At 40.0% G+C, this 20,551-nt stretch overlaps 1 protein-coding gene across 1 annotated transcript in view; it reads right to left on the minus strand.

Annotated features, from left to right (window-relative positions):
- LOC135546750 (contactin-5-like) overlaps window positions 1-20,551 on the minus strand; it is a 436,013-nt gene that overhangs the window by 197,807 nt on the left and 217,655 nt on the right. The window contains exon 9 of the mRNA XM_064975401.1: window positions 9,135-9,264. Within this exon, the coding sequence (XP_064831473.1) occupies window positions 9,135-9,264 (130 nt within the window). The remainder of the gene's footprint in view (window positions 1-9,134; window positions 9,265-20,551) is intronic.

A 20,551-nucleotide genomic window follows, 5' to 3' on the forward strand; every position in this document is an offset into this window, starting at 1 on the left:
CCATGTGTAACTCTGTGTTGTTGTATGTGTCGAACTGCTTTGCTTTATCTTGGCCAGGTTGCATTTGTAAATGAGAACTTGTTCTCAACTGGCCTACCTGGCTAAATAAAGGTGACCTGGTCTACCTGGTTAAATAAAGGTGAAATAAAACACATTTAAAAAAGAACTACATCAAGAAAAATATAACATGTTAAGCATCAATTTCTACAGTATGGATAATACAGTATGGATAATACAGTCTGCACAATACAATATGCATAATACAGTATGGATAATTTATTTATTTTTATTCATTTTTTTTACCTTTATTTAACCAGGCAAGTCAGTTAAGAATAAATTCTTATTTTCAATGATGGCCTGGGAAAAGTGGGTTAACTGCCTGTTCAGGGGCAGAACGACAGATTTGTACCTTGTCAGCTCGGGGATTTGAACTCGCAACCTTCCGGTTACTAGCCCAACGCTCTAACCACTAGGCTACCCTGCCGCCCAAATGATCCATAATACAGTATGGATAATACAGTCTGCACAATACAATATGCATAATACAATATGCATAATACAGTATAGATAATACAGTATGGATAATATAGTATGGATAATACAGTCTGCGTAATACAATATGGATAATACAGTATGGATAATACAGTATGGATAATACAGTATGGATAATACAGTATGGATAATACAATATGCATAATACAGTATAGATAATACAGTATGGATAATATAGTATGGATAATACAGTCTGCGTAATACAATATGGATAATACAGTATGGATAATACAGTATGGATAATACAGTATGGATAATACAGTCTGCAAAATACAGTATAGATAATACAATATGGATAATACAGTATGGATAATACAGTATGGATAATACAGTATAGATAATACAATATGGATAATACAATATGGATAATACAATATGAATAATACAGTATGGATAATACAGTATGGATAATACAGTATGGATAATACAGTATGGATAATACAATATGGATAATACAGTATGGATAATACAATATGGATAATACAGTCTGCAAAATACAGTATAGATAATACAATATGGATAATACAGTATGGATAATACAGTATGGATAATACAGTATGGATGATACAGTATGGATAATACAGTATGGATAATACAGTATGGATAATACAGTCTGCAAAATACAGTATAGATAATACAGTATGGATGATACAGTATGGATAATACAGTATGGATGATACAGTATGGATAATACAGTATGGATAATACAGTATGGATAATACAGTATAGATAATACAATATGGATAATACAGTATGGATAATACAGTATGGATAATACAATATGGATAATACAGTATGGATAATACAATATGGATAATACAATATGCATAATACAGTATGGATAATACAATATGGTTAATACAGTATGGATAATACAGTATGGATAATACAGTATGGATAATACAGTATGGATAATACAGTATGGATAATACAGTCTGCAAAATACAGTATAGATAATACAGTATGGATAATACAGTATGGATGATACAGTATGGATAATACAGTATGGTTGATACAGTATGGATAATACAGTCTGCGTAATACAATATGGATAATACAGTATGGATAATACAGTATGGATAATACAGTATGGATAATACAGTATGGATAATACAATATGCATAATACAGTATAGATAATACAGTATGGATAATATAGTATGGATAATACAGTCTGCGTAATACAATATGGATAATACAGTATGGATAATACAGTATGGATAATACAGTATGGATAATACAATATGGATAATACAATATGAATAATACAGTATGGATAATACAGTATGGATAATACAGTATGGATAATACAGTATGGATAATACAGTCTGCAAAATACAGTATATATAATACAATATGGATAATACAGTATGGATAATACAGTATGGATAATACAGTATGGATAATACAGTATAGATAATACAGTATGGATAATACAGTATGGATAATACAGTATGGATAATACAGTCTGCAAAATACAGTATAGATAATACAATATGGATAATACAGTATGGATAATACAGTATGGATAATACAGTATGGATAATACAGTATGGATGATACAGTATGGATAATACAGTATGGATAATACAGTATGGATGATACAGTATGGATAATACAGTATAGATAATACAATATGGATAATACAGTATGGATAATACAGTATGGATAATACAGTATGGATGATACAGTATGGATAATACAGTATGGATAATACAGTATGGATAATACAGTATGGATAATACAGTATGGATGATACAGTATAGATAATACAATATGGATAATACAGTATGGATAATACAGTATGGATAATACAGTATGGATAATACAGTATGGATGATACAGTATGGATAATACAGTATGGATGATACAGTATGGATAATACAGTATAGATAATACAATATGGATAATACAATATGGATAATACAATATGGATAATACAGTATGGATAATACAATATGGATAATACAATATGGATAATACAGTATGGATAATACAATATGGATAATACAGTATGGATAATACAGTATGGATAATACAGTATGGATGATACAGTATGGATAATACAGTATGGATAATACAGTATGGATGATACAGTATGGATAATACAGTATGGATAATACAATGTGGATAATACAATATGGATAATACAGTATGGATAATACAGTATGGATGATACAGTATGGATAATACAGTATAGATAATACAATATGGATAATACAGTATTGAATAATACAATATGGATAATACAGTCTGCATAATACAGTATGGATAATACAGTATAGATAATATAGAATAGATAATACAGTATGGATAATACAGTATGGATAATACAGTATGGATAATACAATATGGATAATACAGTACGGATAATACAATATGGATATTTTTACAGTACATGTTCTCTGAGAAATATGCAGTCATAATTATCCAGTCCATAAATACTAAAGTGTTCTACCAGAGAAAAAAAAAAATCCAGGCTAATGGATTAAAATGATTCAACCCTCCCTCTCTCATCTTCAACATGTACAGTTAATTACTGCTGCTGTTTCCCCAGGGAATCCTTCTGACAAATCAGATGACTCAAATGTTTTCCAAGCCAACTGATCAAATCATGGACTTAATTGAGTTGACATTTGAAAACTGTCTCAAATGGCACACTATTCCCTTTATAGGGCACTACTTGTGGCACTATATAGGAAACCCTATACCCTTTATCAGGCACTACTTTAGGCACTATATGGGAAACGCTATACCCTTTATCAGGCACTACTTTAGGCACTATATAGGAAACCCTATACCCTTCACAGGGCACTACTTTAGGCACTATATAGTAGACCCTATCCCCTTCATATGGCACTACTTTAGGCACTATATAGGAAACCCTATACCCTTTAGGCACTATATAGGAGACCCTATACCCTTTATCAGGCACTACTTTAGGCACTATATAGGAAACCCTATACCCTTTATCAGGCACTACTTTAGGCACTATATAGGAGACCCTATCCCCTTCATATGGCACTACTTTAGGCACTATATAGGAAACCCTATACCCTTTATCAGGCACTACTTTAGGCACTATATAGGAGACCCTATCCCCTTCACCGGGCACTACTTTAGGCACTATATAGGAAACCCTATACCCTTTATCAGGCACTACTTTTGGCACTATATAGGAAACCCTATTCCCTTCACAGGGCACTACTTTAGGCACTATATAGGAAACCCTATACCCTTTATCAGGCACAACTTTAGGCACTATATAGGAAACCCTATACCCTTTAGGCACTATATAGGAGACCCTATACCCTTTATCAGGCACTACTTTAGGCACTATATAGGAAACCCTATACCCTTTATCAGGCACTACTTTAGGCACTATATAGGAAACCCTATACCCTTTATCAGGCACTACTTTAGGCACTATATAGGAGACCCTATCCCCTTCACAGGGCACTACTTTAGGCACTATATAGGAAACCCTATACCCTTTATCAGGCACTACTTTAGGCACTATATAGGAGACCCTATCCCCTTCACAGGGCACTACTTTAGGCACTATATAGGAAACCCTATACCCTTTATCAGGCACTACTTTAGGCACTATATAGGAGACCCTATCCCCTTCATATGGCACTACTTTAGGCACTATATAGGAAACCCTATACCCTTTATCAGGCACTACTTTAGGCACTATATAGGAGATAGGATGCCATCACTGCGTGCAACGTGTGCCATAAGCGAGGGAACATGTGGAAGGTCACGCAGAAGACAGACGAGTTGTTATTTGGTCTCTAATTTGTCAACGTGCTCTAAAATCTTCTGTCAAAACAATTAGTACATAGCATTTACAGTTTACTCCTGTCACGTATGTTGGATAGTGTATGTCAAGATAGTTCCCCAAACAATAGACATTTAGATAAATACAATGAAAAACTAAAACATTTCTGATACTGTTTGATTCTCATTTGAAAATACATTGGTATTTTTCTCTCAGTTTAGTACCAAAATAATTACAAACAATTTCAAACTGTGTCACAAAGCTAACGTATACAATGTGAAACAACATCAGGATCATCTGAGCACAAACGATATGCAGCAGTAGTTGTGCATGCTACAAGGTCACCAACTTGAGAACTGTGTAAATAGGAGACATTGCTTCAAAGTAAAGTTCTCTGTCTGCATACACTAATGCAGTGAGCAGGGCTCTGGGGCCCAGGGTCTATAAGCTGGGAGGCTTTGTCACCACCGGTTATTTAAAAACTGACTGATGCTTTGGAGGTGACATAGATGAGGACATCTCCTTGTCAGCTAGCGCTGGCTCCTGACTGTCGGCCAGCCCCTACCCCTTCTATCCCTCATGCCATCCATCCCCCTCTCTATCCCTCCCAGCATCCCTCTCTCTATCCCTCCCTCCCTCCATCCCCCTCTCCATCCCTCAGTCTGTCCCCCCCCTGTTTCCCCTCTCTTCTAGCAAGCCCCTGCACCATCTACCACCCAATCCATCCCTCTATCCCTCCGTTCCCTCTCTCTTCTCCTAGCATTGACAGAGACCAGTCTGACTGTGGCAGGGATGGCACAGATCCCCTAGGCCATGGAAACCACCAGTCAAGAGAGAGAGAGGGAGGGAGGAAAGAGGGGGAGTAGAGGGGGAGTAGGGAGGGAGGAGGAGGGGGAGTAGAGGGGGAGTAGGGAGGGAGGAGAGGGGAGTAGGGAGGGAGGATAGAGGGGGAGGAGGGAGGGATGATGGGTAGGCATCTTCCTATCAGCCAAGAGAAAGTTGGGGGAAGGTGGAGAGAGTTGGAGGAGTGAGGGAGGGTGGGGTATGCTGGAGAGGAGAGGAGATGAGAGGGGAGAAGAACACGTATGGTCCCATATTGAAGCTGACAGGGAGAAAATGAGTGTATCAACAGAGAGAAGTGGACAGAGAGAGAGATGTAGTATGATGGAGAGGTAGACATTTATCATTTCTCTCAGGCCTTTGAATTCACCAGAGACACTGTCACAACTGACGAGCAGAATCTCAAAAGAACTACACTGAGCAAAAATATAAACGCAATAAGCAATAATTAATGTGTTACAGTTCATATAAGGAAATCAGTAAATTGAAATCAATTCATTAGGCCCTTATCTTTGGATTTCAAATGACTGGGAATACAGATATGCATCTGTTGGTCACACATACCTTTAAAAAAAGGTATTGAAGCAGCATCTCAAGACATCAGTCAGGAAGTTCAAGCTTGGTTGCAAATGGGTCTTCCAATGACCCCAAGCATACTTCCAAAGTTGTGGCAAAATGGCTTAAGGACAACAAAGTCAAGGTATTGGAGTGGTCATCACAAAGCCTTGACCTCAATACTATAGAAAACGTATGGGCAGAACTGAAAAAGCGTGTGCGAGCAAGGAGGCCTAAAAACCTGACTCAGTTACACCAGCTCTGTCAGGAAGAATGGGATCAAAATTCACCCAACTTATTGTGGGAAGCTTGTGGAAGTCTACCTGAAACATTTGACCCAAGTTAAACAATTTAAAGGCAATGCTACCAAATACTGATTGAGTATATGTAAACTTCTGACCCACTGGGAATGTGATGAAAGAAATAAAAGCTGAAATCAATTATTCTCTCTACGATTATTCTGACATTTCACATTCTTTAAATAAAGTGGTGATCCTAACTGACCTAAGACAGGGAATTATTACTAGGATTAAATGTCAGGAATTTAAATGTATTTGGCTAAGGTGTATATGAACTTCCGACTTCAACTGTATATACAGGGGGTATGGGTACAGAGTCAACGTGGAGGCTATATACAGGGGGTATGGGTACAGAGTCAACGTGGAGGCTATATACAGGGGGTATGGGTACAGAGTCAACGTGGAGGCTGAAATAATTTGTCTGTAAACAAATGGATAAAAAATTAACTGTGTCATGCACAAGGTAGACATCCTAACTGACTTAACAAAACTATAGTTTGTTAGCAAGAAATGTGTAGAGTGGTTGAAAAACTAGTTTTAACTCTGTACCGGTACTCCCTGTATATAGCCTCCACGTTGACTCTGTACCAGAACCCCCTGTATATAGCCTCCACATTGACTCTGTACCGGTACCCCCTGTATATAGCCTCTACATTGACTCTGTACCGGTACCCCCTGTATATAGCCTCTACATTGACTCTGTACCGGTACCCCCTGTATATAGCCTCCACATTGACTCTGTACCGTAATACCCTGTATATAACCTCCACATTGACTCTGTACCGTAACACCCTGTATATAGCCTCCACATTGACTCTGTACCAGAACCCCCTGTACATAGCCTCCACGTTGACTCTGTACCAGAACCCCCTGTATATAGCCTCCACATTGACTATGTACTGTAATACCCTGTATATAGCCTCCACATTGACTCTGTACCGTAATACCCTGTATATAACCTCCACATTGACTCTGTACCGTAATACCCTGTATATAGCCTCCACATTGACTCTGTACCAGAACCCCCTGTACATAGCCTCCACATTGACTCTGTACCGGTACCCCCTGTATATAGCCTCCACATTGACTCTGTACCGGTACCCCCTGTATATAGCCTCCACATTGACTCTGTACCAGAACCCCCTGTATATAGCCTCCACATTAACTCTGTACCGGTACCCCCTGTATATAGTCTCCACGTTGACTCTGTACCGTAACACCCTGTATATAGCCTCCACATTGACTCTGTACCGTAACACCCTGTATATAGGCTCACTCCTGTTATTATACTGCTGCTCTCACTATTTGTTATTTGTATTTGTTATTTTTTACTTATCTATTTTTTTTATTTAAACTGGATTGTTGGTTAAGGGCTTGTCAAGTAAGCATTTCACTCCACATCGTATTGGGCGCATATTCGGCGCAAGCCTACCAGTGAATACTGCAGGACAGACAAACAGCTTTAATGGAAGCCTACCAGTGAATACTGCAGGACAGACAAACAGCTTTAATAGAAGCCTACCAGTGAATACTGCAGGACAGACAAACAACTTTAATGGAAGCCTACCAGTGAATACTGCAGGACAGACAAACAGCTTTAATAGAAGCCTACCAGTGAATACTGCAGGACAGACAAACAGCTGTAATAGAAGCCTACCAGTGAATACTGCAGGACAGACAAACAGCTTTAATAGAAGCCTACCAGTGAATACTGCAGGACAGACAAACAACTTTAATGGAAGCCTACCAGTGAATACTGCAGGACAGACAAACAGCTTTAATGGAAGCCTACCAGTGAATACTGCAGGACAGACAAACAGCTGTAATAGAAGCCTACCAGTGAATACTGCAGGACAGACAAACAGCTTTAATAGAAGCCTACCAGTGAATACTGCAGGACAGACAAACAGCTTTAATAGAAGCCTACCAGTGAATACTGCAGGACAGACAAACAACTTTAATGGAAGCCTACCAGTGAATATTGCAGGACAGACAAACAACTTTAATAGAAGCCTACCAGTGAATACTGCAGGACAGACAAACAGCTTTAATAGAAGCCTACCAGTGAATACTGCAGGGCAGACAAATAATTTTTGTACAAAACACAAAATATTGTTCACTAGTGTTGTGGTCGTTCAGGATAAATCACCAACATCTTTCTCCTTTCTCCTCCTGTCATCTTTCCCCTTGAGCATCTAACCCTCTAAGTCACTGTTATCCATTCCTCCTCTGAAATAGAGACAACTCTGGGCTGCCAACCTTCAGTCTGATGCATACAGACATCTCATTGCATATAACCACAAGGCTCTGCATGCATCCCAAATGGAACTCTTTTCCCTAAATAGTGCACTTTTTTTGACCGGAGCCTTATGGACACAGTGCACTATATAAGGAATAGGGTACAATTTGGGACACATCCTCTGTCTTTCTTCTATTCATGGGAACAACTGTTCAGGTTCAATCAGGCTCCATTGATTGCCAATTAGCCTTCTCAACATTTAGTTTTATTCTCGTGTTGCTATCTTTCTCCCTTATCAGGCTGTGGCCTATTTCATGTTGCTATACCAGTTTCACTGTTTATAGAGTCAAAGAAAAGACTAGGCTTACCTTTGTGGATGAACAGGCCATTTTAAATGAACCTTTGTGGAGAAACAGGCCATTTTAAATGAACCTTTGTGGATAAACAGACCATTTTAAATGGACCTTTAAAGAGATTTTATCTTAATTAGAAAAAGCTTTATGAATAAAGGTTAAATACAAATAAACCTTCCCTTTAACATAATGACAAACACACCAGAACAGACCTTCCCTTTAACAAAATAACAAACAGCAACAAACCAGAGATAGCTGGTGGTACGCAGCTGTGGTTGGTTCAGGAAGCAAACTGAAATTACAAGCAAAGAGGAACATTTGAATTTCTGTTTATTTCCTGAATTGACTGAATTGAAATGGAATAGACTCCAACCCTGGTTTGCTGTGGGGCTTTTCCCAGTTCACATTATTATTTTCTTGTATTAATTTCCATTTAGTACCAATAACTAAAGGCACACATACATAGTGTTACAAGGAATATAACAACAACAACAGGAGAAAAAAACAGCATACCTAAGATCTTGAGTTCTGCGCTGCAGTAGATGGCTCCGTATTTGTTCTCAGCGACACACTGGTACATCCCAGAGTCAGCCTGTTGGACCTTCTGGATAATGAGCTCTCCATTCACCGTCTCCACCCTGGCCTGAAACACAACACACTCCATTCACCATCTCCACCCTGCTCTGAAACACAACATACTCCATTCACCATCTCCACCCTGCTCTGAAACACAACATACTCCATTCACCATCTCCACCCTGCTCTGAAACACAACATACTCCATTCACCATCTCCACCCTGCTCTGAAACACAACATACTCCATTCACCATCTCCACCCTGCTCTGAAACACAACATACTCCATTCACCATCTCCACCCTGCTCTGAAACACAACATACTCCATTCTCCATCTCCACCCTGTTCTGAAACACAACATACTCCATTCACCATCTCCACCCTGCTCTGAAACACAACATACTCCATTCACCATCTCCACCCTGCTCTGAAACACAACATACTCCATTCACCATCTCCACCCTGCTCTGAAACACAACATACTCCATTCTCCATCTCCACCCTGCTCTGAAACACAACATACTCCATTCACCATCTCCACCCTGCTCTGAAACACAACATACTCCATTCTCCATCTCCACCCTGCTCTGAAACACAACATACTCCATTCTCCATCTCCACCCTGTTCTGAAACACAACATACTCCATTCTCCATCTCCACCCTGCTCTGAAACACAACATACTCCATTCTCCATCTCCACCCTGCTCTGAAACACAACATACTCCATTCTCCATCTCCACCCTGTTCTGAAACACAACATACTCCATTCTCCATCTCCACCCTGCTCTGAAACACAACATACTCCATTCACCATCTCCACCCTGCTCTGAAACACAACATACTCCATTCACCATCTCCACCCTGCTCTGAAACACAACATACTCCATTCACCATCTCCACCCTGCTCTGAAACACAACATACTCCATTCTCCATCTCCACCCTGCTCTGAAACACAACATACTCCATTCTCCATCTCCACCCTGCTCTGAAACACAACATACTCCATTCTCCATCTCCACCCTGCTCTGAAACACAACATACTCCTCTTATCAAGGGCATATCACATTGGCTGAGTTCCAGGGGACACCCCATTCCCTCTATATGGCACTACTAACATTATTAGACAAGAACAGCTCAAGGACAGAACTACATACATTTTATTAAAATGTACACAGTCTACATATCAGTACAAACACACCAACTATCTAGGTCCAATTGGGGAGAGGCGTTGTGCTGAGGTGTTACTGTATCTGATTACACCCCCCTTGGCATTTTTCCTATTTTGTTGCATTACAACCTGTAATTTAAATAGATTTTTATTTGAATTTCATGTAATGGACATACACAGAATAGTCCAAATTGGTGAAGTGAAATGAAAAAAATTACTTGTTTAAAAAAATACAAAAAAATAAAACTGAAAAGTGAAAAGTGGTGCGTTCATATGTATTCACCCCCTTTGCTATGAAGCCCCTAAATAAGATCTGGTGAAACCAATTACCTTCAGATGTCACATAATTAGTTAAACAAAGTTCACCTGTGTGCAATCTGATGATGATCTCACATGATCTGTCACATGATCTCAGTATATATACACCTTTTCTGAAAGGCCCCAGAGTCTGCAACACCACTAAGCAAGAAGCACCACCAAGCAAGTGGCACCATGAAGACCAAGGAGCTCTCCAAACAGGTCAGGGACAAAAGTACAGATCAGGGTTGGGTTATATACAAAATCCGAAACTTTGAACATCCCACGGAGCACCATTACACCCATTATAAAAAAAATGGAAAGAATATGGCACCACAACATACCTGCCAAGCGAGGGCTGCCCACCAAAACTCACAGACCAGGCAAGTAGGGCATTAATCAGAGGCAACAAAGAGACTAAATATAACCCTGAAGGAGCTGCAATGCTCCACAGTGTAGATTGGACTATCTGTCCATAGGACCACTTTAAGCTGTACACTCCACAAAGCTGGGCTTTACGGAAGAGTGGCAAGAACAAAAATAGCAAACATGTTTGGTGTTCGCCAAAAGGCATGTGGGAGCCTCCTCAAACATATGGAAGAAGGTACTCTGTGTCACGCCCTGGTCGAAATATATTATGTTTATTCTTCATTTATTCGGTCAGGCCAGGGTGTGACATGGGTTATTGTGGTATGTTTTTGTCTTGGGGTTTTGTGGGATGTCTAGCGTTAGTCTATGGCTGCCTGAGGCAGCTCAATCAGAGTCAGGTGATTATAGTTGTCTCTGATTGGGAACCATATTTAGGCAGTCATATTCTTTGTGTGTTTCGTGGGTGATTGTCCTTAGTGTCCTTGTTCCTGTATCTGTGTTAGTTTACACTAGTATAGGCTGTTTCGGTTTTCGTTACGTTCTTTTGTTTTGTAGTATTTGTATTGATTCGTGTTTACGTTTGTTCATTAAACATGGATCGCAATCTACACGCTGCATTTTGGTCCGACTCTCCTTCACCGCATGAAAACCGTTACAGAATCACCCACCACAAACGGACCAAGCAGCGTGTCAACAGGCAGGAGCCACAGGAGAAACAGCAAAGGCAGCAGCAGGAGCAGCGTAAAAAGGACTTTTGGACTTGGGAGGAAATCCTCAATGGGAGAGGACCCTGGGCTAAACCAGGGGAGTGTAGCCGCCCCAAGGAGCAACATAAGGAGATATCGACATGGGAGGACGAATTGTTTGGGGAAGGACCCTGGGATCAGCCTGGAGAATATCGCCTCCCCAAAGAAGAACTGGAGGCGGCGAGAGCTGAGAGGCTTTGGTATAAGGAGAAGCAACAGCAGCAGCAGGAGCAACAATATCGGGACTACACTACTTGGGAGGAAATAGACAGGTGGGCGGTCGACCCAGGGAGAGTGCCGGAGCCCGCCTGGGATTCACTGGGGCAGTGCGAAGAAGGTTATAGGAGAATGGAGATGGCGAAGCAAGCACGGCGGCGCGGAAGGAAGCCCGAGAGTCAGCCCCAAAAATTTCTTGGGGGGCTCACAGGGAGTATGGCTACGCCAGGTAGGAGACCTGCGCAAACTTCCTGTGCTTACCGCGGGGCTAAAGAGACCGGGCAGGCACCGTGTTATGCTGTGGAGCGCACTGTGTCTCCAGTGCGGGTGCATCGCCCGGTGCGGTATATACCAGCTCCTCGTATTGGCCGGGCTAGAGTGGGCATCGAGCCAGGTAAAGTTGGGCAGGCTCGGTGCTCAAGAGCTCCAGTGCGCCTGCACAGTCCGGTCTACCCAGTACCATCTCCACACCCCAGCCCTCCGGTGGCAGTTTCCCGCACCAGGCTTCCTGTGCGTGTCCTCGGCCCAGTACCACCAGTACCGGCAAGACGCATCAGGCCTACAGTGCGTCCCGCCTGTTCAGCGCTGTCGGAGCCTTTCTCCTCTCCTGCGCTGCTGGAGTCTCCTGCCTGTTTAGCGCAGCCGGAGCTGTCAGTCTGCAAGGAGCTGTCAGTCTACATGGAGCAGCCAGAGCTGTCCGTCTACTTGGAGCAGCCAGAGCTGTCTGTCAACATGGAGCAGCCAGATCTGCCAGTCAGCCAGACTCTTCCAGATCTGCCAGTCAGCCAGACTCTTCCAGATCTGCCAGACTCTTTCAGATCTGCCAGTCAGCCAGACTCTTTCAGATCTGCCAGTCAGCCAGACTCTTCCAGATCCGCCAGTCAGCCAGACTCTTCCAGATCCGCCAGTCAGCCAGACTCTTCCAGATTCGCCAGTCAGCCAGACTCTTCCAGATCCGCCAGTCAGCCAGACTCTTTCAGATCCGCCAGTCAACCAGATTCTTCCAGATCTGCCAGTCAACCAGACTCTTCCAGATCTGCCAGTCAGCCAGGAGCTTCCAGAACTGTCAACCAGCCAGGATCTGCCGGATCCAACTACCTGGCTGAGCTTCCTCTCAGTGCTGGGCTTCCTCTCAGTGCTGGGCTTCCTCTCAGTCCCGAGCTTCCCCTCAGTGCTGAGCTGCCCCTCAGTCCCGAGCTGACTCTCAGTCCAGTGGGGTTCTGGGTGAGGACTACTAGGCCATGGTCGGCGGCGAAGGTGGACTATCCAAGGACGCGAGGGGGGGGGACTAAGACATTTATAGAGTGGGTTCCACGTCCCGCGCCGGAGCCAGAGCCGCCACCATGGACAGACGCCCACCCGGACCCTCCCTATTGTTTTGATGTGCGTCCGGGAGTCTGCACCTTAGGGGGAGGGTTCTGTCACGCCCTGGTCAAAATATATTATGTTTATTCCTCATTTATTCGGTCAGGCCAGGGTGTGACATGGGTTATTGTGGTGTGTTGTTGTCTTGTGTTTTTTGGGATGTCTCGCGTTAGTCTATGGCTGCCTGAGGCGGTTCTCAATCAGAGTCAAGTGATTATCGTTGTCTCTGATTGGGAACCATATTTAGGCAGCCATATTCTTTGTGTGTTTCGTGGGTGATTGTCCTTAGTGTCCTTGTTCCTGTATCTGTGTTAGTTTACACTAGTATAGGCTGTTTCGGTTTTCGTTACGTTCTTTTGTTTTGTAGTATTTGTATTGATTCGTGTTTACGTTTGTTCATTAAACATGGATCGCAATCTACACTCTGCATTTTGGTCCGACTCTCCTTCACCGCATGAAAACCGTTACACTCTGGTCAGATGAGACTATAATTTAGTTACACTATGTCTGGCGCAAACCCAACACATCACGTCACCCCGAGAATACCATCCCCACAGTGAAGCATGGTGGTGGCAGCATCATGCTGTGAGGATGTTTTTCATCGGCAGGGACTGGGAAACTGATCAGAATTTAAGTAAAGATGGATGAAGCTAAATACAGGGAAAGTCTTCAGGGAAACCTGTTTCAGTCTTCCAGAGATTTGAGACTGGGACAGAGGTGGCTCCACAGGTGGCTTTTTAAGGGGGGGTGAATAGTTATGCACGCTCAAGTTTTCCATTTTTTTGTCGAATTTCTTGTTTGTTTCACAATAAAAAATATTTGGCATCTTCAAAGTGGTAGGCATGTTGTGTAAATCAAGTGATGCAAACCCACCAAAAATCTATTTTAATTCCAGGTTGAAAGGAAACAAAATAGGAAAAATGCCATGGGGGTGAATACTTTCACAAGCCATTGTAAACAAAACAACTAACTACAAATTTCACATTTTGAAAAATCAAAAAACAGATTGACGATATTTTATATTTTAAATGTCTCTGCTGTGTATTCTAGAATTGGGTATATTGCTGAAATCATGCTGTGTATTCTAGAACTGGGTATATTGCTGAAATGATGTTGTGTATTCTAGAACTGGGTATATTGCTGAAATGATGCTGTGTATTCTAGAACTGGGTATATTGCTGAAATGATGCTGTGTATTCTAGAACTGGATATATTGCTAAAATGATGCTGTGTATTCTAGAACTGGGTATATTGCTAAAATGATGCTGTGTATTCTAGAACTGGGTATATTGCTGAAATCATGCTGTGTATTCTAGAACTGGGTATATTTCTGAAATCATGCTGTGTATTCTAGAACTGGGTATATTGCTGAAATGATGCTGTGTATTCTAGAACTGGGTATATTGCTGAAATCATGCTGTGTATTCTAGAACTGGGTATATTGCTGAAATGATGCTGTGTATTCTAGAATTGGGTACATTGCTGAAGTAATGTTGTGTATTCTAGAACTGGTAACATTGCTGAAATGATCCTGTCTATTCTAGAACTGGGTATATTGCTGAAATCATGCTGTGTATTCTAGAACTGGGTATATTGCTGAAGTAATGTTGTGTATTCTAGAACTGGTAACATTGCTGAAATGATCCTGTCTATTCTAGAACTGGGTATATTGCTGAAATGATGCCGTGTATTCTAGAACTGGGTATATTGCTGAAATAATGCTGTGCATTCTAGAACTGGGTATATTGCTGAAATGATGTTGTGTATTCTAGAATTGGGTATATTGCTGAAATAATGCTGTGTATTCTAGAACTGGGTATATTGCTGAAGTCATGCTGTGTATTCTAGAACTGGTAAAATTGCTGAAATGATCCTGTCTATTCTAGAACTGGGTATATTGCTGAAATGATGCCGTGTATTCTAGAACTGGGTATATTGCTGAAATGATGCTGTGTATTCTAGACCTGGGTATATTGCTGAAATTATGCTGTCTATTCTAGAACTGGGTATATTGCTGAAATCATGCTGTGTATTCTAGAACTGGGTATATTGCTGAAGTAATGTTGTGTATTCTAGAACTGGTAAAATTGCTGAAATGATCCTGTCTATTCTAGAACTGGGTATATTGCTGAAATGATGCCGTGTATTCTAGAACTGGGTATATTGCTGAAATGATGCTGTGTATTCTAGAATTGGGTATATTGCTGAAATCATGCTGTGTATTCTAGAACTGGGTATATTGCTGAAGTAATGTTGTGTATTCTAGAACTGGTTACATTGCTGAAATGATCCTGTCTATTCTAGAACTGGGTATATTGCTGAAATCATGCTGTGTATTCTAGAACTGGGTATATTGCTGAAGTAATGTTGTGTATTCTAGAACTGGTAAAATTGCTGAAATGATCCTGTCTATTCTAGAACTGGGTATATTGCTGAAATGATGCCGTGTATTCTAGAACTGGGTATATTGCTGAAATGATGCTGTGTATTCTAGACCTGGGTATATTGCTGAAATTATGCTGTCTATTCTAGAACTGGGTATATTGCTGAAATCATGCTGTGTATTCTAGAACTGGGTATATTGCTGAAGTAATGTTGTGTATTCTAGAACTGGTAAAATTGCTGAAATGATCCTGTCTATTCTAGAACTGGGTATATTGCTGAAATGATGCCGTGTATTCTAGAACTGGGTATATTGCTGAAATGATGCTGTGTATTCTGGAACTGGGTATAGTGCTGAAATGATGCTGTGTATTCTAGAACTGGGTATATTGCTGAAATGATGCTGTGTATTCTAGAATTGGGTATATTGCTGAAATCATGCTGTGTATTCTAGAACTGGGTATATTGCTGAAATCATGCTGTGTATTCTAGAACTGGGTATATTGCTGAAATGATGCTGTGTATTCTAGAACTGGGTATATTGCTGAAGTAATGTTGTGTATTCTAGAACTGGTAACATTGCTGAAATGATCCTGTCTATTCTAGAACTGGGTATATTGCTGAAATGATGCCGTGTATTCTAGAACTGGGTATATTGCTGAAATAATGCTGTGCATTCTAGAACTGGGTATATTGCTGAAATGATGTTGTGTATTCTAGAATTGGGTATATTGCTGAAATCATGCTGTGTATTCTAGAACTGGGTATATTGCTGAAATCATCATGCTGTGTATTCTGGAACTGGGTATATTGCTGAAATGATGCTGTGTATTCTAGAACTGGGTATATTGCTGAAATGATGCTGTGTATTCTAGAATTGGGTATATTGCTGAAATCATGCTGTGTATTCTAGAACTGGGTATATTGCTGAAGTAATGTTGTGTATTCTAGAACTGGGTATATTGCTGAAATGATGCTGTGTATTCTAGACCTGGGTATATTGCTGAAATTATGCTGTCTATTCTAGAACTGGGTATATTGCTGAAATCATGCTGTGTATTCTAGAACTGGGTATATTGCTGAAGTAATGTTGTGTATTCTAGAACTGGTAAAATTGCTGAAATGATCCTGTCTATTCTAGAACTGGGTATATTGCTGAAATGATGCCGTGTATTCTAGAACTGGGTATATTGCTGAAATGATGCTGTGTATTCTAGAATTGGGTATATTGCTGAAATCATGCTGTGTATTCTAGAACTGGGTATATTGCTGAAGTACTGTTGTGTATTCTAGAACTGGTTACATTGCTGAAATGATCCTGTCTATTCTAGAACTGGGTATATTGCTGAAATCATGCTGTGTATTCTAGAACTGGGTATATTGCTGAAGTAATGTTGTGTATTCTAGAACTGGTAAAATTGCTGAAATGATCCTGTCTATTCTAGAACTGGGTATATTGCTGAAATGATGCCGTGTATTCTAGAACTGGGTATATTGCTGAAATGATGCTGTGTATTTTAGACCTGGGTATATTGCTGAAATTATGCTGTCTATTCTAGAACTGGGTATATTGCTGAAATCATGCTGTGTATTCTAGAACTGGGTATATTGCTGAATTAATGTTGTGTATTCTAGAACTGGTAAAATTGCTGAAATGATCCTGTCTATTCTAGAACTGGGTATATTGCTGAAATGATGCCGTGTATTCTAGAACTGGGTATATTGCTGAAATAATGCTGTGCATTCTAGAACTGATTTATATTGCTGAAATCATGCTGTGCATTCTAAATGGGTATATTGCTGAAATGATGCTGTGTATTCTAGAACTGGGTATATTGCTGAAATGATGCTGTGTATTCTAGAACTGGGTATATTGCTGAAATGATGCTGTGTATTCTAGAACTGGGTATATTGCTGAAATGATGCTGTGTATTCTGGAACTGGGTATAGTGCTGAAATGATGCTGTGTATTCTAGAACTGGGTATATTGCTGAAATGATGCTGTGTATTCTAGAATTGGGTATATTGCTGAAATCATGCTGTGTATTCTAGAACTGGGTATATTGCTGAAATCATGCTGTGTATTCTAGAACTGGGTATATTGCTGAAATGATGCTGTGTATTCTAGAATTGGGTACATTGCTGAAGTAATGTTGTGTATTCTAGAACTGGTAACATTGCTGAAATGATCCTGTCTATTCTAGAACTGGGTATATTGCTGAAATCATGCTGTGTATTCTAGAACTGGGTATATTGCTGAAGTAATGTTGTGTATTCTAGAACTGGTAACATTGCTGAAATGATCCTGTCTATTCTAGAACTGGGTATATTGCTGAAATGATGCCGTGTATTCTAGAACTGGGTATATTGCTGAAATAATGCTGTGCATTCTAGAACTGGGTATATTGCTGAAATGATGTTGTGTATTCTAGAATTGGGTATATTGCTGAAATCATGCTGTGTATTCTAGAACTGGGTATATTGCTGAAATCATCATGCTGTGTATTCTGGAACTGGGTATATTGCTGAAATGATGCTGTGTATTCTAGAACTGGGTATATTGCTGAAATGATGCTGTGTATTCTAGAATTGGGTATATTGCTGAAATCATGCTGTGTATTCTAGAACTGGGTATATTGCTGAAGTAATGTTGTGTATTCTAGAACTGGTTACATTGCTGAAATGATCCTGTCTATTCTAGAACTGGGTATATTGCTGAAATGATGCCGTGTATTCTAGAACTGGGTATATTGCTGAAATAATGCTGTGTATTCTAGAACTGATTTATATTGCTGAAATGGTGCTGTGTATTCTAGAACTGGGTATATTGCTGAAATGATGCTGTTTATTCAAGAACTGGGTATATTGCTGAAATGATGCTGTGTATTCTAGACCTGGGTATATTGCTGAAATTATGCTGTCTATTCTAGAACTGGGTATATTGCTGAAATCATGCTGTGTATTCTAGAACTGGGTATATTGCTGAAGTAATGTTGTGTATTCTAGAACTGGTAAAATTGCTGAAATGATCCTGTCTATTCTAGAACTGGGTATATTGCTGAAATGATGCCGTGTATTCTAGAACTGGGTATATTGCTGAAATAATGCTGTGCATTCTAGAACTGATTTATATTGCTGAAATCATGCTGTGCATTCTAAATGGGTATATTGCTGAAATGATGCTGTGTATTCTAGAACTGGGTATATTGCTGAAATGATGCTGTGTATTCTAGAACTGATTTATATTGCTGAAATGGTGCTGTGTATTCTAGAACTGGGTATATTGCTGAAATGATGCTGTGTATTCTAGAACTGGGTATATTGCTGAAATGATGCTGTGTATTCTAGAACTGGGTATATTGCTGAAATCATGCTGTGTATTCTAGAACTGGGTATATTGCTGAAATTATGCTGTGTATTCTGGAACTGGGTATAGTGCTGAAATGATGCTGTGTATTCTAGAACTGGGTATATTGCTGAAATGATGCTGTGTATTCTAGAATTGGGTATATTGCTGAAATCATGCTGTGTATTCTAGAACTGGGTATATTGCTGAAGTAATGTTGTGTATTCTAGAACTGGTTACATTGCTGAAATGATCCTGTCTATTCTAGAACTGGGTATATTGCTGAAATGATGCTGTGTATTCTAGAACTGGGTATATTGCTGAAATAATGCTGTGTATTCTAGAACTGATTTATATTGCTGAAATGGTGCTGTGTATTCTAGAACTGGGTATATTGCTGCAATGATGCTGTGTATTCTAGAACTGGGTATATTGCTGAAATGATGCTGTGTATTCTAGAACTGGGTATATTTCTGAAATCATGCTGTGTATTCTAGAACTGGGTATATTGCTGAAATGATGCTGTGTATTCTAGAACTGGGTATATTGCTGAAATCATGCTGTGTATTCTAGAACTGGGTATATTGCTGAAATGATGCTGTGTATTCTAGAATTGGGTACATTGCTGAAATCATGCTGTGTATTCTAGAACTGGGTATATTGCTGAAGTAATGTTGTGTATTCTAGAACTGGTTACATTTCTGAAATGATCCTGTCTATTCTAGAACTGGGTATATTGCTGAAATGATGCAGTGTATTCTAGAACTGGGTATATTGCTGAAATAATGCTGTGTATTCTAGAACTGATTTATATTGCTGAAATGGTGCTGTGTATTCTAGAACTGGGTATATTGCTGAAATAATGCTGTGTATTCTAGAACTAGGTATATTGCTGAAATGATGCTGTGTATTCTAGAACTGATTTATATTGCTGAAATGGTGCTGTGTATTCTAGAACTGGGTATATTGCTGAAATGATGCTGTGTATTCTAGAACTGGGTATATGGCTGAAATCATGCTGTGTATTCTAGAACTAGGTATATTGCTGAAATGATGCTGTGTATTCTAGAACTGATTTATATTGCTGAAATGGTGTTGTGTATTCTAGAAATGGGTATATTGCTGAAATCATGCTGTGTATTCTAGAACTGATTTATATTGCTGAAATGCTGCTGTGTATTCTAGAACTGGGTATATTGCTGAAATAATGCTGTGTATTCTAGAACTAGGTATATTGCTGAAATGATGCTGTGTATTCTAGAACTGATTTATATTGCTGAAATGGTGTTGTGTATTCAAGAACTGGGTATATTGCTGAAATGATGCTGTGTATTCTAGAACTGGGTATATGGCTGAAATCATGCTGTGTATTCTAGAACTAGGTATATTGCTGAAATGATGCTGTGTATTCTAGAACTGGGTATATTGCTGAAATGATGCTGTGTATTCTAGAACTTGGTATA

Source organism: Oncorhynchus masou, chromosome 9, assembly GCF_036934945.1.
Source record: "Oncorhynchus masou masou isolate Uvic2021 chromosome 9, UVic_Omas_1.1, whole genome shotgun sequence".
Taxonomy (NCBI): Eukaryota; Metazoa; Chordata; class Actinopteri; order Salmoniformes; family Salmonidae; genus Oncorhynchus; species Oncorhynchus masou.